This window comes from Microplitis mediator, chromosome 5, assembly GCF_029852145.1.
Source record: "Microplitis mediator isolate UGA2020A chromosome 5, iyMicMedi2.1, whole genome shotgun sequence".
Taxonomy (NCBI): Eukaryota; Metazoa; Arthropoda; class Insecta; order Hymenoptera; family Braconidae; genus Microplitis; species Microplitis mediator.
In genome coordinates this window covers 4,525,528-4,550,410 of record NC_079973.1, presented here as the reverse complement: position 1 = coordinate 4,550,410, position 24,883 = coordinate 4,525,528, and the positions used below count along the sequence as shown (strand labels likewise).

Genomic DNA, 24,883 nt, shown 5'->3' with positions numbered 1-24,883 from the left:
TTCAAAAAATAAAATTTTTTCAAAAATGGTTTTTTCGGATAACTTGTAATCTACTTGATGGATTGATTCAAAAATCTATTCAGCTCTAAAATTTTATAACCCGCCTCGAATGTCACCTCAACCATCAAAATCAGTTAATTTGTTAAAAAAAATCGTTGTCAAAGAATTTTGAAAAAGTGTTTTTTTCTATTAAAATAAAAAACGTTTAATTGATTATTTCCAAAAACTTTTCAGCGTTACAGACTAAAAAACTGCGCCGAATGCCATTTCAAACGTCAAAATTAGTCTATTAGTTCAAAAGATATCGGCGATATAATGTATCAAATGTATGTAAAATTGAACCGAGTCTACCATTCGATAGTATCTTTCGATCACTACAGATTTTATTGCAATCGTTTCATTACTCTAAGTAATATTTTCAAAAAAACATACGAAAAATCGCTGATTTCTCCAGTTTTCGCGGATATTTTATACATAAATGCTCAGATCTGATTCAAAACTCATTCAAATTTCTATTTAAATCGCATTCATTGATTTTTGTCCGAATTCATTGATTTCATTAAGCAAAATCGTGAAGAAAAATTAAAAAACCGCTTGATGGAGTTCGAAGAACTCAAAAATACAAAGATATTGCCGAGCTCTTTGAGCTCAAAAACATCGGGAAGTTTCGGGCTGACAGATTATTTTTATTGCCTTGTATAAAGTTATTTTGTACTTCTGTGTATTGCAAGCATCTTTATCCTGATAAAATATATACTTTTTACTATGAACAAACATTATAAGAAATCAATAGTATCTACGTAATAAAAATATAGGTCACTGTATAGACAAACTTTACATAATGTAATTGTATGTATGGGCTAAAAGTTTTCATCTGTAGGAAATAAATCTATATGACGATTTTTTGCTTTTAAATTTTATGTATTCTGCGGAGTATAAATTTATATAAAAAGGGATGTAGGCTTTTTGGTTAGCAAGAGATGAATAAATCGGAGTTTTAAATCCAAAAGCTTATATAGTCCGCAAACTGATGTTACTGCTCCATAGTGGAAAAATTTTCAGAGGGGTCTTGGCTTCTTCTATATCCAGGATATCTGTTCGCTGAGGGCAGAATATTATGTGAAAGGTATAAAAGAGGAAAGACAGGAGGAGGAAGAGGTGTGGATGAAAAGAATAAAGAAAGACGATTCCCGTTGACGGTGGAACGGAAGAGAAAAGTAAAAGACGAGTCCGTTATAGAGATTCCACCGGACGAATTCCAAACTGCGGGGATATAAAGGATACCGCGACTTTGCCGCCGGCAAAGTTCCTCCAGGATCTCTCTTACTCATTTATACACTCACTCACTCACTCTTTACCCCTACTTCTTACCTCTTACCTCTTTTTACTCATTCTCAATTCGCAAGTAGCAGGAATAATCGAGTTTCAACCATCAACTATTCAACGACTTTTATAACCTCGGGTTTATTTTTTAACTTTTCTTCTTCTTATGGTTCATATCTTTTTTTTATATTATCATACTCCGTAATAATCTGTAATATCATATATTATTTATGCAAATTAAAAAAAAATTAATACCAATGATTATTGGCTTATTAGAACTCAGCGGAATCTATCGTTTTTTTTTATTTGAACTGGAAATTTAAAAAAATTTAAATTATAGAATTTTCGGAGTAAAAAAAAAGTGAATGGGAAAGAAAGTATGTAAAGTTCATTGTGAAAAATAAAATAAGTAAGAGTAGATGAGGGTTGTAGAAAAAAAAAATTTAAAAAAGGACGAATAAGGAGGCGAGGAGAAGGGGGAGAGACATTAAGAGGGGGAACTGAAGAGGCGCACCCACCGCATTCCTCGCATCCTTTAGCCGTCATTGGGTGCTCTGATGCTTGCAGCTTGTGTAGACTACTTTGACTCAGAACCCAGACCGCACTTGACAACCAAACGGGCTTCTATATCGATTCATCTCTTCACCCTTTGCACACTCCATTATCTATACCTTTTACTTCCGCTCACCTTTATACACCGTCATATATTTTATTTTATTGGAGTTTGCTGTCATAAAGTAAAAAAAAATATATATATAGCAACGGACAATAAATAGATAATTTTCAAATAAAAGCGCGGTATTTTTAAAAGCCATTTAAAATAATTTAAAATAAATTCTTATCTTTAACTTTTGCTTTAGCTACAATTTAATATTTAATTAATTAAAATTCATTGAGGTAATATGTCTCATTGACAATAATGTCTGGGCAGCTGACAATCGTGTCTGATTTGTCTTCAATGAGCAGGAAGACGATAGTTTAAATTTATCAATGACTTTAACTAGTATTTGTGTTTGTGTTTATATTTATTTATTTATTTATAAATAAATAAATAAATAAATATATTATTCTTCTAAATCGCTTTCATTATATTTGTTTGAATAGTATATATGTATATATACTTAACACTATTATAAATGAGTGTTTTACAAAAATATTTTTTCGTCGAAAAAAAAAAATATATGAATTGACGGTAAAAGAGAAAAGAATCCTTAAGAAATTTAGCATAGAGCTAAAAGGATGAATCAGCTTTCAATATCCGTTGGTGAGTCACCTGTAGATGGTAAAAGAATATAAGGAAATATATTATTGTATATAACAAGTGTGGGTAGAACTAAAAAATAATAATAAAACAAAATATATAATGTTCTGAAAAAATAAAAAAAGAAAGAAAGATAAATACATGTAATATATCTATATATAAAAGGTTTTGAACCCACGGGCACATAAACTAACAGACAAAGGTGTCGAATTACATGTGAAAACGATAACATACTAGTTAGTTTAATCATTTAAGTAAACATGTTTATTTATTTACTTTTTTTATATTTTTAAATAATTGACTTTTAATATATATTTTTATTTTATATATTCTGCGTATCAATTTATGCGGACTGCATACAACAACGTATCGTTTTAAATATTAAAAATATACGACAGTATAAAGTTGCGTAAAAAAGGATAGAAAAAAGTTTAAGATAAAATTTATAAATAAAAATATATAAAAAAAAAAATTATAAATGGACAGAAAAAGAGTAGCATGACACACGCCTACACAAGTCGTCTTAATCAGTGGGTAAATTTAAATATACCTGTCTAAAATTCTAAACCACTGGTTACTTTTTTTTGTCAAGTATAAAAAATATAATAAATTAATAAATAAAATGTCCTTGTAAAATAAAAAAAAACTAACTGAGGTTTTGACAAATATCTGCGAGGAATTTATAAAACTTTAAATATAAATGTATTTTATATTTTACTACTCTTATTATTTTTTGTTTTCTGTTTTCACGATCGTAAATTATAAAAGTGTAGAACTGTGCAATTTTTTAGTTTTATTTTTCTTACAAAGTATTAATAAAAAATAAATTTAGATGCCAGTTTGTTGAGACGAAACATAAAATAAAGTTTTTAAATTTATTAAAAAAAAATAAATAAAATATTTATAATCTGAGAGGATAAGAAAACGATGACGTGGTTTCTATTAAACGAATAATGTACCAAGCATTTAAATACGCATTTTAAGTCATCATTTAATTTTTAGACGATGTTGTAATACACCAGATAATCGAAAGTCCGATTTAACTGAATGTATATAGCTGAGAGAAAAATAATCTTTAGAAATATGGATTGAATTTCCTGCTTACAAGAAATTACGCTATTGAAATTTTCGATTCAATATAACTTAGTGCAAAAATTTAAAAATTTTATTTAAAATCATTCTTCTTAATCAAAAATAATTTAATTATTTTTTTAAAAATATTTAAACTTCGCGCGAATAATTTATGTTGGAACTGGAGAAGGATGCTGTGGAATTGGCGTATATAGAGAATGTGCAGTATACTGGAATTATTTAAATAAGGTTGATAGTAAATACAATACTGACACTTTATTGATACAGAAACTAATAATAAATGAATCCATTAATAGCAAAATGAACTTGAGTAATGACAAAACTTAATGTCTTTATGAATGTCTATATGTGTATGGTACACTGTAAATATGACCCGAACTGACAGATACAAGGCTTAGATACTGACTATTCACAAAAGAGGTACAGAGAGTACCTAAGGGCTGTAAAGTTATGACACTGAAGTTCGCCGCCGTTTGATAATTTTTGAATTTTTTTAAAAATGACAGATTAGAAAAAAAAAGTATTTAAAAAAATGCACCAATAGTTTTTTAAATTTTCTACATATGTATATTTTTTTTTTTTTTTTTTTTCAATCAAATTGTGGAAAAAAAAATTCAAAAATTGGTAATTGTCTGCTAACTTCAGGATCATAAATAAAAAATAAAATATAAGAAGAGAAAAATTACATTAAAGTTAAAACTTTTGAAAAAAATTTTTATTTTTATTTAAAAAAAAATTACAAATAATTGTTTTGGTCTAAAGATGCCGGTACATAGAAGCAGTGAAATATTACCAATAAATTAATTTATCTTTGACATAGATCAGATGCGCCTTCAATTAAACCCAAATTACAAATACACATAAAAATTATACATGTACAGAAAACGTTTTTGTACAACATGATGTACATAATTATTTAAAACAGATTTGATATCTATTGTGTACACGCGTACAATAAGAATCAGTATAATAAAACCGTGTTTTAAATTTTTATGAGTGTCATATCATAAGAATGTACACAAAGAAGTAATGTATAATATTTATAAACATAAAAATAAATATAAGCGAGAAAAAGAATAGAATGAAAGATTAAGTGTTGGAATACATAATGTGTGGTTGCGTGTAAACACGCATCTTTTAGCACGATAACGTTGTCTATTTGATCATGTCAACGTTCATCTTGTCACTGCTACTCGACGTTATTCTATCTGCTCCATCTCTTACATTCTCTGCATATATAATTTTTATAATACACAATTTATAATAATAATATATAACCACGTACGTGAATCATAATAACTATTAGCATAATAGAGATCATTAATCACAAATTACAAATAAATAAAATATGTATATTTATTCATATCGCACAGGTAATTACAATAAAAATATATAACATGATAATTATTTATAATTCTTTCAGGTGCGGAATGTGTGCGGTCGATCAGAATTGCAATTGGGTAAATCTTCAGAATCATCTTATGGCTCTGGTTCGTTTCCTGGTCGATCGGGATCCTCGTCACCGTCGTCCTCGTCATCCTCACCGCCTAGTCTTGAAGAAAGACTTGCGGCAGTAGTTCATCCTGGGAATACGCAAGCGCATCGGCCAGTGCCCACGCAACTACACGTGCAACTTGGCAACTTTTTGGCAAGCGTTGTGAGGTCGCGTACCTTCTACGGTACACTTGCTGACAATATATGTGAGGAATATCCGGACAGGCATTGCTGGAATGGCGAAAGAGTTGGAGAGTAAGTTTGAATAGAAATTATGTTTTTTTTTTATCCTCCTACTTTTAAACTTTAAAATTTATGAATTTAAATTCAAATTTTTGAAATGGAGTACGAAATTTAACAACTTTTAAATTACGTATAGTAGTGTGATAATGATGATAATAATTATGATTATAATTATAATAATTATTGTTAATCATTTAGGATGATCTTATTATAGCGGCTTGTTAGTCTCATCTCTTGTGATATCGTTCGGTTTATTTCTTCTCGGGTCGACTCGACTCGCGTCTTTAGTCACAGTCAATTTACGTCCGAGAGCACCAGTCGAGTTAAGTTGACTTTCTGGTTTAGCAGCGCGAGCGATACGATTCCTTAACGTTTTACCACGCCCAGATGGCTGCCCAACGTCGTCGTGCGACTCTGATCTTCTCAGTTTCTCGTATCGTCCAACATAAATATATATAGGGGACGGGGGGCAAAACGGGGTGCCCCCAAAATTTTATAAAAATAAATTTGTTTTTCTAAATGTTTTTTCAACATTCAAAAATTTCTTTTGTATATAGGGTAGAAGTACCGTTTTTGGCCACTATAGGGCCAGTTTTGGCCACTTAAAAAATTTGAATAACATAATTAATTTTTTTAAATGTGTTTGAAGATATTTTTATCACACTATTGCAATGAAATTTTTTTTTAATACGGTTTCATTATTTAAAATAAAGTATTAAATGTCCAAAAATGGAGCAGTGGCCACAAATGGTACTTCTACCCTATAATTGAGCATTATTATGAATTTGTTTCGTTAAACTTTTTCAAAAACCGATGCATCCCAAGATCGGAACGTTTTTGCACAGAACGAAAGTAAAAAAAAACAACGAAAAGTAAAAAATCTAGATTTCTGAAATGTTTCGCACGTCAGCCGAAAATTTCAGGCCGACCTTAACTACCCCTTAAGTCACCTTTAGAGTCAAGTTACATAAAATTAATTTAATTTTCGTTGCTTGAAAAATGTTCTGATCTTCAGGTACATGAGTTTGATCAAATTTATTTAATATCCAGAAAATTTTTGGGAATGAATGCCCCATTTTACCCGCAAAAATGAAATATTTTTTTAAATATTGGCCAATTTTCGGCCAAATATTTTCACCTGGGTTCTCGAAAACAGTATTTCCGTTACTCCATTTTGCCCCCCTTATCTCCCATCCCCTTTATAACACAAGCGGTGACCATATACCAGCAAAATTTAGGGTAAAAGCATTGCAAGCTAAACTCAGATATCTGTTCTGTGTAAACTCCCACGTGGTTTCTCTCTTATTCTCAACATACTCTGTACTGTGTACTGGTTTCTGACTCCTGACTCCTGACTCCTGGACCAACTACTACTCGCTAATTAACTTGTTCCCGCGGCAAGGGTCTCAAGAGTGTAGTTTTACTCAGTACAATGTTCATCTCTCAATTCCCTCTTTCAACAAAACACCAAATCCACTTTGCGCTGCTTTTATTTTATATTTTAATAACCCATCGTTAAAATTCATTAGCTATTCTATTATTATTTCATTATTTTATTGTCTAACTTTTTATTATTATTAAACTTTTTTTTTTTTTTTTTATCAAGTATGCAAGCCGTATTATTTTTATCGCATAAAAAAGTTATAGGAAAAATAAGATAAAAGATTATAGGTACTTGGTATCCGCAAAACTGTCGAGTGTAGAAGAAAAATAATAAAAAAAAAAAAAAAAGGTGAAAAAGAAAGAGATGAAGCAAAAGAATTCAGGAGTCTCTTGCGAGTTCCCATGGCCGTCGTACACCAATTCTCCCTGAGCCTCACCTCAAGATCTCTCGTGATAAAAAATAAAGTAAAAAAAGCTGAAAAAGAGAAAAAAAAATGTATATATAAAACAGAGTTGAGAAGGAAAAAGAGTAAAAAATAGGCAAGGGAGAATAAGAAATTTGTAGACTCATCCAGCTCCTGCCTCTTATATATACATTTATAATACGCCTATATATATTTATTGTATGTATAAATCCATAGCTATATTTAGAGGAAAACAACAGTTGAAACAGAATACATTTAACACAATAGATTCACATCATCAATTTTATTTTTATTCTTATTCTTGTTCTTTTCTTTTAGTTTTTGTTATTTGGTAGTTTTTTGAATCAATATACACGCGACATGAAGGGATGTAAAAAAAGGAGGACGAGTATTGATTGAATTGAGCGTAAGCACAACAAGATAAATTCAGGATGCCAAGAAAAGACATCAAGGACAAGGAATTAAGAGTGTGGGTGTGGGTGTCATAGCAAAATAGTTGGCGAGTGTAATTTAACAGTTTGGCTGGCCGAGAATGTGTTCCCGATGAGAGATGACTGCCCGTGGAATCGTATGCGTGGATATCTTTATGTCCGCGTAAAAAAATCCGAGGATCCGCGCTAAGTGAATAGAAGGACAAACGGACAACTCGCGAGGACAAGAAAGAGGAAGAGCATAAAGAATATGTGTAGCTAAGTTGCTTATATGCTCGTAGCCGTCGTCGTCGTCGTCGTCGTCGGATAGAGTGTAGTTGGGCCGACTCTCCGGCGCCGGTTTGCTCTCGTTGCCAGACTCATTGGCGGCTTGGCGTCCCACCGACTGCGCCAGTCGTTTCTCCCTGCGCTCTTATCACCCCGTTGTCCTCTTGATGCTCTTGTATTCTCTCTCACTCGCTCTCAATCTCGCGATTCCTCTCCTCCTTCACTATACTCAATATCCCTCTCTCTTACTCTTTTTACTTTGCATTAATAGTTACACTGTATAATACGAGTTTTGAATTTTCGCGTGAGCGGATTACTTTGCCAATATCCAATCCAACATCCTAATTATAATATCTATCTTATTAATTATTTTTAATTCCACCGATTTTTGCTTTACCTTAATCTCGTTAAATATTTTTATTAATTTCAAATATTAATCCGCTTCAATACTTTTTTATTTATTATTTTTACCTGCTCTGTTTACTGGATTATGAAAAAAAAAATTAATTAATCCGCGGTAAATTTTATTTTTCATTTTAATTTAAATATTACATACATTAAATAATATCATAATGGATATTTATTATTAAATTCGACATTAAATATGTACGCTGGTTCTAATGAATAATGTAATTAAATGAAACATACTCCGATGGAGTAAAAAATGCAATACGTTATGTATTTTTAAAGATAATAAATATTATATATATACATACATACATATATATTGCAAAGTACGTATACATGTATGTAATGCAGGTGCACGCGGTAGAGTAGAGAGTAGAGAGTGGATGGAATTGGCCGGGATGAGATTTGGAGGCTATCGATTTACACAGGGGACAGAGAAGAGGAGGAAAATGAGTATCGCGGTGGTAGTGGTGGTTGACCATCATGAAACGTAACCGCGAGCCAACAAGACGCCGTGACACTGCGTTCAACTCCCTTGTATATGTTTAATTTTCTCTCTCTTTCTATACATGTATGTATATATATTAGGGTGCTCCGTTTGAAACGAAGATTTTTTTTTTTTCGTTCCCCATCGAAAATCTTGTTCTACATGTAAAAATAAAAATTCAGTGAAATTTTGAGCTCTTAATAACAATTTTAAGAACTGGAACAACGTCGTTGAAGTTTTCCCATGCTAAAAGCATGTAAATTTTGATTCTTTTCATTTTATCGAATAAAACTCAGCCCCATATTCACGTATCTTATCGGTTCAAAGTTTTCTTGGAAGAGAATTGTATGCTCTTTGAAAAAGCCTGTATGTGCTTAGCAGTACCTTCAACTACAGCCCTCGTGGAAGCCTTGAAAGTCTAATTTCCTACGAAATTAGTGGTTTTTTGTTGTTAACTTGTAAACGGTTGACTTTTGGGAAAAAAAGTACATGACATTTTTTGTAGGAAATTTAGTCTTCTACAAAAAAGTTCTTCAAAGTCAAATCTCTGAAATCAATATTTGAAAAGATATGTGAACTTTAACTAAGTAAAATTCGAAATTTTAGCTAAATGTCAAGATTAACGGTTTTATAATTCAAAACCATTACATAAACCATGTTTCTTTTAACATAATCCATCTGTTAGGTCCCGAGGACATCGAAAATTCGAACGAGATTCTTCAAACCTGTGTTTTAATCATTCAATATTTCAAAAGAATTACAAATGAGGTTAGTACTTAAGAACAATTTCGATGAATAATTACGGGCATTTTATATTTTATATAAATATATATTAATTGATACTTACCATAAGTTAATAACTGAATATATTGTATAGTATTGAACATTGACATTTAGCTAAAATTTCGAATTTTACTTAGTTAAAGTTCATATATCTTTTTAAATATTGATTTTAGAGATTTGACTTATGAGAACTTTTTTGTAGAAGACTGAATTTCCTACAAAAAATGTCATGTACTTTTTTTCCCAAAAGTCAACCGTTTACAAGTTAACAACAAAAAACCACTAATTTCGTAGGAAATTAGACTTTCAAGGCTTCCATGAGGGCTGTAGTTGAAGGTACTGCTAAGCACATACAGGCTTTTTCAGAGAGCATACAATTCTCTTCCAAGAAAACTTTGAACCGATAAGATACGTGAATATGGGGCTGAGTTTTATTCGATAAAAAGAAAAGAATCAAAATTTACATGCTTTTAGCATGGGAAAACTTCAACGACGTTGTTCCAGTTCTTAAAATTGTTATTAAGAGCTCAAAATTTTACTGAATTTTTATTTTTACATGTAGAACAAGATTTTCGATGGGGAACGAAAAAAAAAAAATCTTCGTTTCAAACGGAGCACCCTAATATATATATACATTTATACAGGTTTTATATGTGTAATGTCAAATGCAAATGTTATATATATATACAATGTATGCACCGATGAGTGTTACATGTGCACTCTATCCGGCAAGTCCCGAAATAGTATCGACGCAGTATCAGATTTACCTCAGCGGAAGTCGTTGACCAAAAGTGTTTGCGACATTTCCGTTGTAGCTCTTATTCTGAAAATAGAATCGGAAAATTTTCACCAGATAATAAAATTTAAACATACATATATATATTTTGATCAATAAATATAGATATAGAGAATTCAATATGTACTTGATGAATAAAACGGAGAGGAAAAACCCGTATATTGGTTATTGGAGTATCGTTTTTATATTTTTTATTCCGTTATTTACTTTATTTTATTTCATTATAAGTTTTTTCGTTTTCTGCGGATGGAATCATGTAATGAAGGAAAAGCACATCAACCCATTATATTGATCTTTTTTATTTTCAATGAAAGAAAAGTTTGTTAGCGTTTTTTTTATTTCCTCTATATCATACTTTTTTTCCCGTCTGTGGATTTTTTATTTTTATTTTCCTAACTATAAATATTTCTCGTTTTTACTCACGTGTAAGAGCAGAAAATATACTCTTCAATTTGGTCTTCACATGGCAAGTTGAAAGAATTATTGGTTTGGGTCAAAGATCGTGCCGGCGTTGAATTCCACCGGCGATTAAATCGTTTCTCGGACGCTAATAATTACCGACGGCGCCGACTCTCAATCGCAGATCAATCGATCTTCCATCTCATTATAAATATATACTAGTTTTTTTTAATTCATTATTCACACCTAATATTTATAGTTATGGTGTATACACATATATATATAAATGTCTACAACCGTGACTTGCGCATTATTTAATAAAAATGAAGAACTTTGTGTCTAGTCATCTGTGTTCCTAAACATCTATAAACATGCAACTAGTCTTAACTATTACTATTAAAAGATTGACAAAATAAACCACGTGCTTCTCAAAACTTAAATTGACCATAAATTAATTTGAAAAAATTTGAAAAACGGTTGATCCTGCGGGAAAACCCCAAAACTTCCTGCTGTTTTCGAGCTCAAAAACTTTATTGTTTGTCAATTTTTAAGCTCTTTCGCTAAAAAAAGTAATTTTTGACTGACAAAATCTTTGGAAAAATTGATCAATTTGCAAGTATTTTGCAGCGATCAAATTTACTTTTTGAAACTGAACTTTAATTAAATTTTGAAGAAAATCGGATGCACGGTTTACGAGTCATACGAAAAAAACCTGAAAAAAACCTCATTGAGAACTTTGAGACTTAAATCCGAAGTTTTTTGATTCGGGTAATCAGATCTAAGTCTTGAGGAGTACTTCTGATTGCCGCCACGTACACAGAAAAAAAAATTCTCGATTGAAAGTAACTATTGATTCAATAAAATTTTTTTGAAAACCTCAATTTTATTTGACCAAGACGAATTTTTTCAGGCGAGTAAAATTTTTTTTTGCCAAAAAATCCCTTTTTTCTGTTTTCCAAAAATACCGTACGACAAAAATTAGTTTACACACCCACACATACGGAAATAGATAGAAAAACTTCCTAGGACCTCAAAAGTTCAAGATCTGATGAAAACTCGTTTCGGAAATCGGACCGCAACCACTAACTAGCCTTTTGATAATTTTAAATTTTCCTGGCGGGAAGTTAACAACTTAAAATAATATTTAATAAAGTTTAATATGAAACGTCAATTAGCTTATTTTGAATGACAGATTAAATAAAATATATATCAAAGATACATTTAATGAAGATATAATTGAATTAATTGAGTAGCACTTAGCCAGTAGTGCTGAGGCGAAGTATACTTGAGCTAACAGTGTTTAAAATGAAACAAGATGGCTCACGGACCACCACTATCAAATCAAGTTACCTGCTCAAGTACTTTACGAGCTCTTGAGTTGACTCAATTTAGTTACGGTCCACCGAGAGAGATAGCCTACGAATTTAAAAGAACATCCGCTATACCTATATATCTATGCTACTTTACCATCATGTCTCTTCTTGTCTCTGGCGCACGAGCGTAAAAAAGTTTTTTACTTACAGCAAAAGTGATTATGCTTCTATAAAAATATGAGTGTAGATTTCCAAAAAAACATGAATTTAAATTTAAATTCCATATATTTAAATCAATTTCACTCTGCCATTCATTTATCCTGCAGACAATTGAAGCTCAAAATTATAGTAAAAAGTTGGTGGCCATTTTTTACACTCCCACATGTGCTATTTAACTCAGACAATAAATATATGGAGCAGATTTAAGTATAGATATTAACATATATGCAACTCGCGCTTATCTTGTGGAGTTTGCCGCCAAAGTTCAAATTTTAAAACTGAGGAAAAAAATTTTCAAAGTGTTAGAAGAGGACTGTAATTAAAAATAAAAAAAGTGTTTTAATAATAAGAGAAAGAAGATGAAAAGAATGAGATAAGTTGTCAGATAAGTCGACAAAGTTCTTGGTAATCGAGACGCAAGGCGAAACGAATTACTTCTTGGGCAATAAAGCGTCTGTAAAACTTGCCAGGGAGACGTTACACTCTTTTTTTATTCTTTTCCTTTAATCTCTTTCCATTCTTCCATCGGTAACGACACAGTATGTGTGTTATATATATATACATATGCATTACGTATAAAGGTATGTGTAAAATAAAAAATAAAAGACATAAAAAATGAGGAATGTGAGATGAAAAATAGAAGAAGAAGAAAAGAAGAAGAAGATGAAGAAGAAGAAGGGGTGGAGTAGGAGGAAGAACACCTTTGCCACCCGTGGGATATGATTAGGCGAAAAAAAAAATATAAAGCTATAAGGAAAATAATAATAAAATAAAAAATAAATGCAAGAAGATCCTGCGCGGCTCCTTTTTTGATTAATAATCTGCTGTCGGTGCCTCTTGGTATAGCGACCGATATATGCTGGTGTGTATTCCTTAAGGGAATAAAAAGAGATAAAAGATGAACTTTACGTATCTCACCTTTCCATGTAACCTCTTATGCATAAACTATATTTATTTTATTTTTTTACCTTTCAATCCTTGATATATATTTTTTTTAAATACAATACGAACACATCATTAACATCGTTAACGACTCCGCCCAATTTATGATATTCAATGTTTTATAATTTAATAATGATTATAAAATTAGCACGTATATGGAAAGGGGGTGGGGGGCAAACGGCTAAATATTTTTTTTTAATGATATTCAAAGTAAATAGGAAAAATTTTCAGTTGCTGTTAAAAAAATAATTTAATTTTCGCGGGCAAAATGAGGTACTCCCTAAAAAAGGTGAAAAAAAATTTTTGGATACTAAATAAAATTTTTTAACAAGTAATTTACATAAAGAAAAATTACATTTACATAATTATTGGATACAAGAAGAAAAAAAATTTTGTAGTTTTTTTTGATAAATATTACACAGTATATTTATCAGTTAAATTAAGAGTAAAGTTTATTAATCACATCACTACATAAAACTAAATGTTCTAATTTTATAATTTTATGAATTTGTATATATAATAGAATATATTTCCATAACATAACGTAAACAGAAAAACAAACTGAAACAAATAACGATGCTCGTGACAACTCAAATAAATAATTAATAAAGATAATATAGTAATGACAACATATACTCGACATTTATCATAAAACTAAAGTCATTAATATTTTTCAACTGACACTCGATTTTTGAAAAAGTTTACCAAAACTAAAATTTAAAATAATACTCAATTATATTTACAAAAGTGATTTTGGAATTTTTTTACAAAATTTTGGAAGTACTCCGTTTCGCCCCCTCCCCTCGTCCTCTATATTTAATTGATATTTATACACTATGTGTTTTACGGGAATTCTCAGACAGTGTCCCCCCACTTTTTAAAAATATGCAATGACTTTCAACTGTCATACGTGTGTCAAATTTTTATCAATTAATTAAAACAAAATTAGAGCATTAATTGAAAAAAAGACAACGTACTCGTAATTTCGCCGATATATAGATTTTTAAAAAAATTACTTACAATTGATATCAATTGGGAGTTAAACAAAATTTGTTGAATAAATTTTAGCCGCCAAAATTTAAAAATTCGAATTATAAAAATGACATGACGATTTTACTGAAATTTATTTAACGAATTTTGGTTAACTCCTAATTGATATCAAGTGTAAATAATTTTTTTTAAATCTATATCTCGACAAAATTGTCTTTTTTTCAATTAATGCTTTAATTTTTTTTTTAATTAATTGATAAAAATTTGATACGCTTATGACAGTTGAGTCATTGAAAATTTTAAAAAAGTGGGGGGCACTCTGAGAATGCCCTTAATTGTCTATATCTCCTAAGAGTGTCATAATTATGTATTATTATTATGATTATATATGTTATTAAAGTTAATACTGATCAAACAGCTTGTATCGGTATGACATTAAACAATTAAAAGATTCTTTACTATATACCACATATGTATTTATCATCAGGTCTAATAACTCTTTAAAATGCGGCTGATAATAAAATGCCATCTGTTGATTCCGAACACATATAATCCGAGAGAAAATAGAGTAGAACAAGTTGATCCTCGGTGAGAAGCAAGAAGATGTCATGTTGAAATAAAAGTTAAAAGTTAAACTTACCGGTTTCTCGCCTTTTATTTGCTTGTACGTTAAACCCCTACATCATACAAATATATAGTTGCATATATATATGTATAACAAGCAATCGAATGTATATTGCGGACAGTGATGCGATGGACAGGGTGTATAACATACAGTACAATCTTTTGCGAAAGATTAAAAAGAGATGGACTAATAAGAGAGTCCGAGCTCAAGTAGTTGATCGTGTCACGTCGAACCACCTCATCGTCCTGCTCGTCCTCCCCCTTCTTCTCTTACCAGTTTTTATTCCAGTCACTCTCCCTGTCCGTCAGTTGTATCACGACTTGACCTGGCAAATTACTCGTTAACGAGCAACGGAAGGCCGCAATACGTGTTTTGTATGAATGCTTGTCTTTGCGAATAAACCACTGATTAAAATATTATGATAAAGTAAATATATATGATATATTTATATATTTAGGGGTTTGCGAATCGGGTTTGAATCGAATCAAATATAACTATCCGATTCAAATTTCGAATCTTTTCGAATTATTCGTCAATTTTTAAATTATCCGAAAGTTTTTGAATTATTTGTACACTGAGAAAAAAATTTTTTTGATTCATTGTATATTTTTACAAGAAATTTTAATATTAAAAATTTTCAATCTGATATATTTTTGGTGCACAAATTTGAAGATTTCATTCAAAATAATTTTCTTAATCGAAAAAACCCAAATTGACTTCAAAATGTTTTGATCTTTTTCTTTTTTGGAGTAGGGTAAATAAATTTTGATTTTCTTCTGTCGAAATTGATTCTTTCCGCTAAATATGAAATTGATAATGCAATAATTTATATCGATTTATTACTCGAAAAAATATTATTTTTACAAAAGTTATTTTTTTTCAGTATAACTTTCAAATTACTCGATTCAAATCAAGAAAATTCGTATCAGTTTTCGTAAAAACGTAATTTTTTCGTAGGTTCATGTCAGATCTCTATTTACCTCAGACAAAAATTTGAACTATTGGATAAAAATATTACAATTTTGAGTCGTTCAAAAAAAAATTTTGGATTTCGTCATAAATTTACGAATAATCAGAAAAATTCGATACGAATAATTCGTAAGTCCAAACTATTTGCACACCCCTAAAATATATATCTATAGATATATTTGTACATATGTGCTGTGTAAATATGGCAAAAGGAAGCAGAGAAAGAAACAACTTAATAACTAAACGTTCTTTAGGCACTCGGTCTATTGAAACTCAGTGTTGCTCATCTAATCATCAAGTTAGAGAACTCGCTGCAAGATTCCACATGAAATTATTCATTCTAATGTCTGTTGAGTCTATTTTATTGCTCAGGGTGAATAACCTACTATTGTAATACTATATCGATCAATTATTATCAGCTTTCGCGGAATATAATCAACTATTTACCTACTCTGGTTTATCATTTCAAGCTATTTATACATTTACTGATTTATTTTTGTGCTATAATATATATTTTAAAATCGTGTTCCTATACTGGTAATATCGATAGTGAATAATTAATAACTTTATTTATTTTTAATCATTTCAGATACACTAAAACAGTTGTAGACTCGAGTTTAACAGCCCAAAGATATAATCCTGAATTTACGGTAATAAGTGGCAGCACAACGGGACTTGTGTCAACTTATGGTAATTCCAATACCAGTGTCCTGATTGATCAATTGAGACATATTAATCAGGTAGGTGGTTTTAAATATATAAGAATATACATTTATATATACATATACCATGGTAGTCAACTTAACTAAGAGTTGATGAAAATCTATCGCCGAAATTTGATGTCAAGTTGACTGCAAAAATTTGATGGCACAAATTGACGCTCACTTGTAGTCAATTTCAAAGCAAATTTTTTCCCGCGACTTTCAGGTAACACTTTTTTTGGTTAACTTGCATTCCAACGGCTGTAAATTTACGCCAACTTCTGGTTCATGTTGTAGTCATATTGTAGTCAAAACTCTGGGCAGTAGAAATTTGACGTAAACTTGATGTCAACTCGACAGGAAATGCTGGACAGAAAATTTTTTAATAGAAACTGTTTGATAAATTCATCTGTTCAAAAGTTATTAGAGCCCGGAGTAAAGTTGGAGATCTTTTTACTTCTCCGGCGAAACTATCAGACTTATCACAAAATGTGATAGGATCTTTTTTATTGACAATTTTATTCCCTACAAATTATTATCAGTTAAATTTTTTCAAATTCCGCATTGTTTTCTAGTTATTTTCATTTTAATGTCGAACTCTTTAAATCGATCAGAACACTACTTTTTTAAGAGCTTGAAATTAAAATGAAAATAACTAGAAAACAATGCGGAATTTGAAAAAACTTTACTGATAATAATTTGTAGAAAATAAAATTGTCGACAAACAAGATCCTATAACATTTTGTGATAAGTCTGATAGTTTTGCCGGAAAAGTAAAAAGATCTCGAAATTTATTATAACTTGACTTTGAGCTCCAATAACTTTTGAACAGATGGATTTATCAAAAAATGATAAGAGACCTTTTTTGTCGAGCGTTCAATTACCTACAATTCGTATTAGTCTATTCGATCTATTGATTCGTTAACGAGTCGTAAATACTCAAAGTTAAAAAAAAAATTTCCCGTGTTATTTAAATGGGAAATCGATTTTTTCAATGAGCTAGGTCTGTAATCGACATAAAATTTTTTTTTTTGCGCGAAAATTTTTTTTTTGTGTTGAACTATAATTTTTTTCCATGCACTTAAAAAAAAAAGTTGCACCGAAATGACGCACCCTAATATATATATTAGTTAACCTTACAGTGCGTAAAATATTATTAACATAAATGATAAATGTTGATGCTTAACAGGTGGTCCAATCGCAGTTGGCATCGGCACCTGACAGTGGAGTTTTGCTTGCTGATGAAGCGCTCGACGGTTCAGGAAGTGGCGCTCGGCCTGAATGGAAAACGAAAATCGATGACGGAGGTATGGGTGACGAGGATGATAGCGAGAACGATGACGAAGAAGCCTCTGGCTCGGGAATGGGACCCACTACAACATGTAACTACACATTTACTGCTTCTCACTTAATTAAATATATATCACCTGAAACTGCTAGACGCAATACTAATTCTATTTTATTTTTAAAAAATAATTTTACAGACCCACCGGGTACGAATAATGGGAAGAAATTCGACGTCGTAGTGTCCAGCAGTTTGCCAGTAATCAGGGTCGATTTTATAGTACTGCTTCTCAGCAGTCTCGCTGTCTGCGGTGCCTAGAGGGTTATTGACAATCCTCACAGTACGGTAGCGTAAAAAAAAGTTAAAAAACTGGAATGATGGATGAATATAAATGTGTGCGAATGAATAGAGTGAGAGTGTCAGAGAAAAAAAAGGCTTGAGAAGTAAATGGAGGAATTGGAAATGTTTTTTTCTTTCAATTTTTTTTTATTGCATTACAACTGAGTGAATAAAAAATAAGGTTTTAAAGAGAGAAAACGAGCTCAAGTTGAGAAATAAACGATGAAAGTAATCGTTTACTGCCCATCACATTATGCGCATATAAGATTCTTTGGTTCAAGTCTCTCATTTTCCACCTTACTCACCTTATATTATTATATACCACATCCATATACATATATAATGATACTAATAATAATAATAATAAAAATACTACATAATACTTATATATAAATATACATATACGTACACGCAAACTATAATTCAGCGTAACTCTCAGACTACTATACTGTAACCCAGCATTCGTCGTGTGATATAACGTATGGCATATCTCAAATTTAACTGCCAAAATGCCAATCGCGTGTCCAACTCTTTTCTTTTACTTATAATATTTTAAAATAAATTTTTTTTATTAAACATGACCTTGCTGTGTTCGTCATATTAGTCGCGCTGCGGGACGCGTGAAAGCATTAGCAGCTGCAAGACGAAAAAGGCCGGCGTCGTTACGTTCAATCCTTTTTTTTACTCTCGTTTTTATCCTTTACCGCAAGTAATATAAACTAGTAATTAATAACTTTATAAAAAGTCACAACGTATGTCATTATATACGTATTTTATCATTACTTTCAATTATTATGGATAAAAATATAAGACACAAGTGTTGAGCTCTCGGCTATTTTTGTACACTTGTTATTATTACATCAATTATTATCAATTTTGTAATTTACCGCTAATGTACACAATGTGAGCGAGTAAATTTGAACATGTTACGCAAAAATTAAAATTAAATTAATGCTTGTAGGGGAAATTGAGTGCGGCGTGCCGGCGCGTCGGCCTACGGCGTTTGCCTTTTCCGTTGTTTTTATTGTTAAAAAAAATTATTTATCAATTTTATTATTTTAAAATGAAAACCGTGCCTTTTAAAAATTTACACCGGTGTGCCGCGCGTCATAAGCTTCTTTAGGATCACATAAAAATATAAAGTTGTACAGAAAATTCTGTGCGGAATATATATGCAATATATATGTGTATATTAAATATAAATGTGGGTGTATATTGTGTGTATGCGAATTACATTAAACAAATGCGTCAACGAACTCTGTAAAGTCTGTCATATTTAATTTTTATTATATAAAATAAAACCGTATGAAAAAGAAGTTTCGGAATGTAGGCAGATTAAATCCGGAGCTAATGCGGATTTAAATAAAATTCGGGTAACTCCGAAATCACTCCGCTGGAAAAATAACCTCGCGGTGATTTTTTTTGACTCCGGGCTTCCGAGTGACGAAGTTAATTTGAATTTAAATAAAATCGGTAATCACTAGTGGTGTACACATTTTGTTCCAATCGAATATAACCAATGAATTTCGAATCGGATAATTCGTAACTTTTCAAATTATTCGTAAATTTTCGAATTATCCGAAAGTTTTTGAAATATTTGTAACTAAGCTCTCCATTAAATAAAAATTAAATATTTGAAAGCTGATCAGATTTGAATCGAGTAATTTATAAAGTAAGAAAAAATAATTTTTTCGTAGGTTCGTGTCTGTGCTCTATTTACATCAGACAAAAATTTGAATTATCAGAAACAATATTGCAATTCTAAGTCATTCAAAAGAAAATTTTGGAATTATTCATGGGTGTGAATGTATCTGACAAGTGGGAATTTTTAAAATTTTTGAATAAATAATTCAAATGTCAGTAGAATAAAAATTAAAAAATTCGTATTTAGATCGATGAAAAATCAGCGCGCGCTTTTTTAAATTCCAACTCATTTATTTAAAATTCATAAAATGTCTCGTCTGCTACATTCATCCCCATAATCATTCGTAAATTTTCTAATAATTTGGAAAGTTTTGAATTATTCAATTCGATTCGATTCGTAAGTGCGAACTATTCGCGCACCCAGTAATCCTCCAAATTAACTCTCGATTTTATAAAGTGTGCGTAGAAATTTACCAGCCGTTATAAACTTTCGCTATTAGACATAAAATCTACTAGTAGAAATTACGTTAAAAGAAATAAAAACATATATTTAAACTAAAAACAATATTGGCCATAAAAAATTTTCGTTAGCCCGTTGAAAATTAAAAAAACGAATAACAAGAATATTTATTAGTAGCAATAATAATAATAGTATACCGTAGATTGAAATAGTTGAATTGTAATTGTTAAAATTAATGTTGAATGGAAAAAATAAAGAGTGACAGAGTGGACATTTAGTTAAGAGAGTAAGTGTGTAACTATATGTGTGTTAGGATCATGCGTGATCACTCAACGGATGCTGGCCGCGGTGCGAACACGATGATAATGATGAAGAAGACGGATAACAAAATAAAAAAATTTTTTTTAAAGATGAACAAGTATAAGAAGACGAAGAAAGAGTCAGCATAACGTGGGACGACTTGCTTGGGCTTTTGTCGTCTGCCGAAATTTAAGGTCCTCGACCTTTCCACTCTCTTCTCTTGTCCTTCTCTGAGCTCAATTCTCATCTCGTTCTCACGAGAGCAAGAGTCTTGACGTGATTGTAATGAGAATAATTCTCAATTGAATGACTGACTGTATGTTGTGATGTCGTTATTAAAGAAATTGCTGAAAGAGCTTGTAAATAGAGAGGATGTGTGCCGTATTTATATATAAATATTTTATTGTATTAAACACTATCGATTTATTAATTAATTATTCATTGATTTATTCAATATATATTATTATTATTATAAATATATAAATATATTAGTTATTGTAAAAGGTTTTTAACGATAAATTTGACAACAAAATCAACAGCTAGCTCGCGTAATTGATTTTGATCATCGAGTTTAAGAAAGTTAAATAATAATAATAATAAAAAGGGCAATATGGTTTATTATTGTGGTGGCTCGTCCACGCGCGGCCTCGTTAAAGTCTCCCAGTGCTTCTCTCGTCGACATCAACAACAACTGTCTTTTTAAATTTAACTAAATACGCACATTTATTACTGATGACTGAATATTATACATGATTTCATTTTTTACAATTTAATATTTTATACTTGCATTTATTTTATTTTTTTAAATTTAAATACTAAGACAGTTGTGTTGATTGTGATGCTGAAAGTATCTGTCATTAAAAATATTTATTTTTATTTCAACGAACAAAATAAATACTGACAGGAAAATTTTTAAAAATGCGTGGGAAAAATTTCAAAAATTTAAATCTGGATTTTTAAAAAATTGACGTCAATTTACATGTTTGATAATTAAAAAAATGGAACTGTCAGATGTCGGTTACTTTCAGCATCATGGCTAATTTGACATGTGTATAGATTTAAAAAAAAAAAGGCCATTTATAGTCAACGGCAATAAAATTGTCTTGCATCGAAATTATACTCAATTTTTTTTTTTTTTAAATATTTAGTGATCTCTATATCTGAGCATCAGTAATTTAAATAAATAAACAAAAAAAAAACGTACTAACAAATGCGCTTGACATTCTATATAAAGTATAGACTAATATTGTAATACGCTCAGCAATTTATTTCGTTTATTAATAATAATTATACTTAAAATAATTTAATTAATTAATTATTGGTTCATTAATCAAACATCATTTTAATTCAATTTTATTGTCTTTATTAAATATTATTATCTTCCTGTAGATATTAATTAGGCCACGTAGCGTTTGCGTAGATAGAATTTCGAGGCCTACTACTACGTTTGGCGGACGTCTGTGATTATTAACGAAAAGTAATAAAAAAAAATAAAAATAATATTAATAAATAACTAGTGATAGTTAACGATTTAAAAAATAAACCGACGCAAGTGTCATAATATTATTATTTTTTAAAAAATGTAATAATAATTGCGTAATGTCTTTGTTTTGTTTGTTGTTTTAAGAACAAACGGACAATGCCCCCTCCCCCCACATTTTGTAAAAATTTTCAATGACTCAAATGATTGGTCTATCGATACTCAAATTTTATTAATTAATTAAAAAAAATTAAGCATTTATTGAAAAAAAGGACAAAATTGTGATTTTGGTGAAGTATAAAATTTAAAAAAAATTACTTAGTTATCAATTAGGAGATAAACGAAATTTCAATTAAATTTTTGTGTCAAATTATAATTTGAATTTTAAAATTTTGTAGGCTCAAATTTACCAAATTTCGTTTGACTGCTAATTGATGACAACTGCAAGTAATTTTTTTTTAAATCTGTATCTAGTTGGCGTATTTTCAATTTATGTTTCGGTTTTTTTTTAATTAATTAATTAATTGATATTAAATATCGTCACAGTTCTACAGCTGCCCCATTTCAAAACACAGTAAGGAACAAATTTAAAAAAATGGATTTTTTAGTATTTTTAGTTCCAGTAGAGTTGTGAACAGGATTCAATACATATTTCAAAAAATTTATTTCTGCCTGTTACTGTTTTGAAATTGAGCAGCCGTCTAGTTCATTGAATATTTAAAAAAATGCCAGGCACTGTCTAAGAATATCTTTAAAAACATTCTCCCCACTTTATAAAAATATTCAATGACTTTCAACTGACTGTCCTATCGATATTAAAATTTTATTAATAACTTAAAAAATAATTGAAGCGTCAATTTAAAAAAGGACAATGTCGTTACCATTTCGCCGATATAAATTTAAAAAAAATTACTTACAATTGACATCAATTGGGAGTTGAACGAAATTCCTTAAATAAATTCCTGAAAATCTTCATGTTCATTTTATAATTAAAATTTTCAAATTTTGTATTCACAAATTTATTTACCAAATTTCGTTTTACTCCTAATTAATAACAAAGTAAATTTTTTTTAATCTATATCCGGTTGACGTATTAACGCTTCAATTATTTTTCAATTAATTAAGAGAGTGAAACAGGAGATTTTCAAATGAACCGTTTTTATAGATAAAGGCCCAAATAATTAAATCAAATATTTCATTCGATGCGTAAAGATATTATTTATCGAATGAAATGCTTCCGGTTCGGAAATTTCAGTTTATATCTGAGAACTGCTCATTTGAAATTTCCATTTGCTAATGTAAGTGCAACCAGGACCGTTGCGTTTGTTCACATGTGTGTGAGAAAGAGAATAGATGGGAAACCCTCTTGATTAAATTTGAATACGGGTATGACATTTGAGTCATGGAATATTTTTGAAAAGTAAGGGGGGGGGGGTCATTGTCTAAGAAAACCCTTAAGTAAAACTGGTGTAATAATAAAATATAATTAGTCGAAATCAAAATATGAAGAAAGAAATGAATTTAAAAGAAAAGTATAAATAATATTTGTTTGTAAACAGCAAGTGGTTTATTTTAAGTCAATTTCTTGTCATAAGAATCGTGTAAGCTTTATCCAATTTAGTTTAGTATCAAGAAACGTTCACAAGCAATTGCTTCTATCACGAAACTCAATTGATTGAGTCACGAATGAATCGGGCAATTTCATTTGTAAAAGGATATTTTTCACTCTTTTTCACCCTACAAATTCTAACACAATCACCCGACTCTGCCTTATAACTCTCTTGTCTTCTCTATACATGTATTGATATTTATTTTAACTTTACTTCAACTACTTTTCTTCTTTTTTTTTTTTTAATTCCATTTTATTTCTTTCTTCCTCTATTTTCACCTCGACAAATTATCAGCAAAAGGGCGACATAAAAGTTTACCGCTCGATTTTACACCAGGCGCCAATGCCTTTTTTTTTTATTACTTGTCGCGACGACATTCGTTGTAAAATCTAATAGACAAACCTTAAAAAAAAAGATGGCATATATGAATATATAAATGTTATAAATTGTGCGCAAATTGAAATGTAAAACTAAACGAAATAACGTAATTGATTAATTATTATTATTATTATAAATTGTGAAAATAATTGTATAGGCAATTGTAAACATAAAATATAAATATAAATCTATAAATATATATATATATAAATATAAATATAAATATTATACTATAATAAATGTTATGAATTATCAAAAAATGAATTAATGAAAATTATTATAATTCTGTCAGTTGAGATAATTCACACGAATGATGTAAAATATATATTATAGAATTTAATTAAAATGAAAAATTAAAAAATTTAATGCATTTATTTATTTATTTTTTTTTACTTTAGTAAAATTAAGGGGAACGGGTTCTGAGATACGAAAAGAAAGAGGATATTTTAGTGATTTTTTTTTGCTGAGTACCTTTGTTATTAAAATTTTTTAAATTAGTGACATTCTTAAGTATCATCATTCCAAGAATATTCTGCTAAATTTTCAAAAAAAAATATTGAAAAATAAGCCAGTAGTAGTGGGGAGAGACGAGTCACCTTAAAAAAAAAGTTTCCATGCCGTAGGCAGGATAACTCATGACTGCTTCGGGGATTTTACGGTTTCCGTGGCGTCGCCAAATAAAATGACCGTGAATTCGTAAAGAACTCAAAAAAATAAGACTTTTTCAAAGAATAATATTTTTCGATATCTCGCTTAGTTTTCGAGAAAAATGGATTTTGGGAAAAATGTGCTTTTTTAAAAAAAGTGAAAAATTTCATAGATTTTTATATTTTCAT

At 30.0% G+C, this 24,883-nt stretch overlaps 1 protein-coding gene across 1 annotated transcript in view; it reads left to right on the top strand.

The window, feature by feature from the left end:
* LOC130669103 (division abnormally delayed protein) overlaps positions 1-24,373 on the top strand; it is a 52,372-nt gene extending 27,999 nt beyond the window's left edge. The window contains exons 5-8 of the mRNA XM_057471814.1: positions 5,100-5,425; positions 16,440-16,590; positions 17,741-17,933; positions 18,036-24,373. Of these exons, the coding sequence (XP_057327797.1) occupies positions 5,100-5,425; positions 16,440-16,590; positions 17,741-17,933; positions 18,036-18,154 (789 nt within the window). The 3' untranslated portion in view covers positions 18,155-24,373. The remainder of the gene's footprint in view (positions 1-5,099; positions 5,426-16,439; positions 16,591-17,740; positions 17,934-18,035) is intronic.
* The last annotated feature ends 510 nt before the right edge of the window (positions 24,374-24,883 follow it).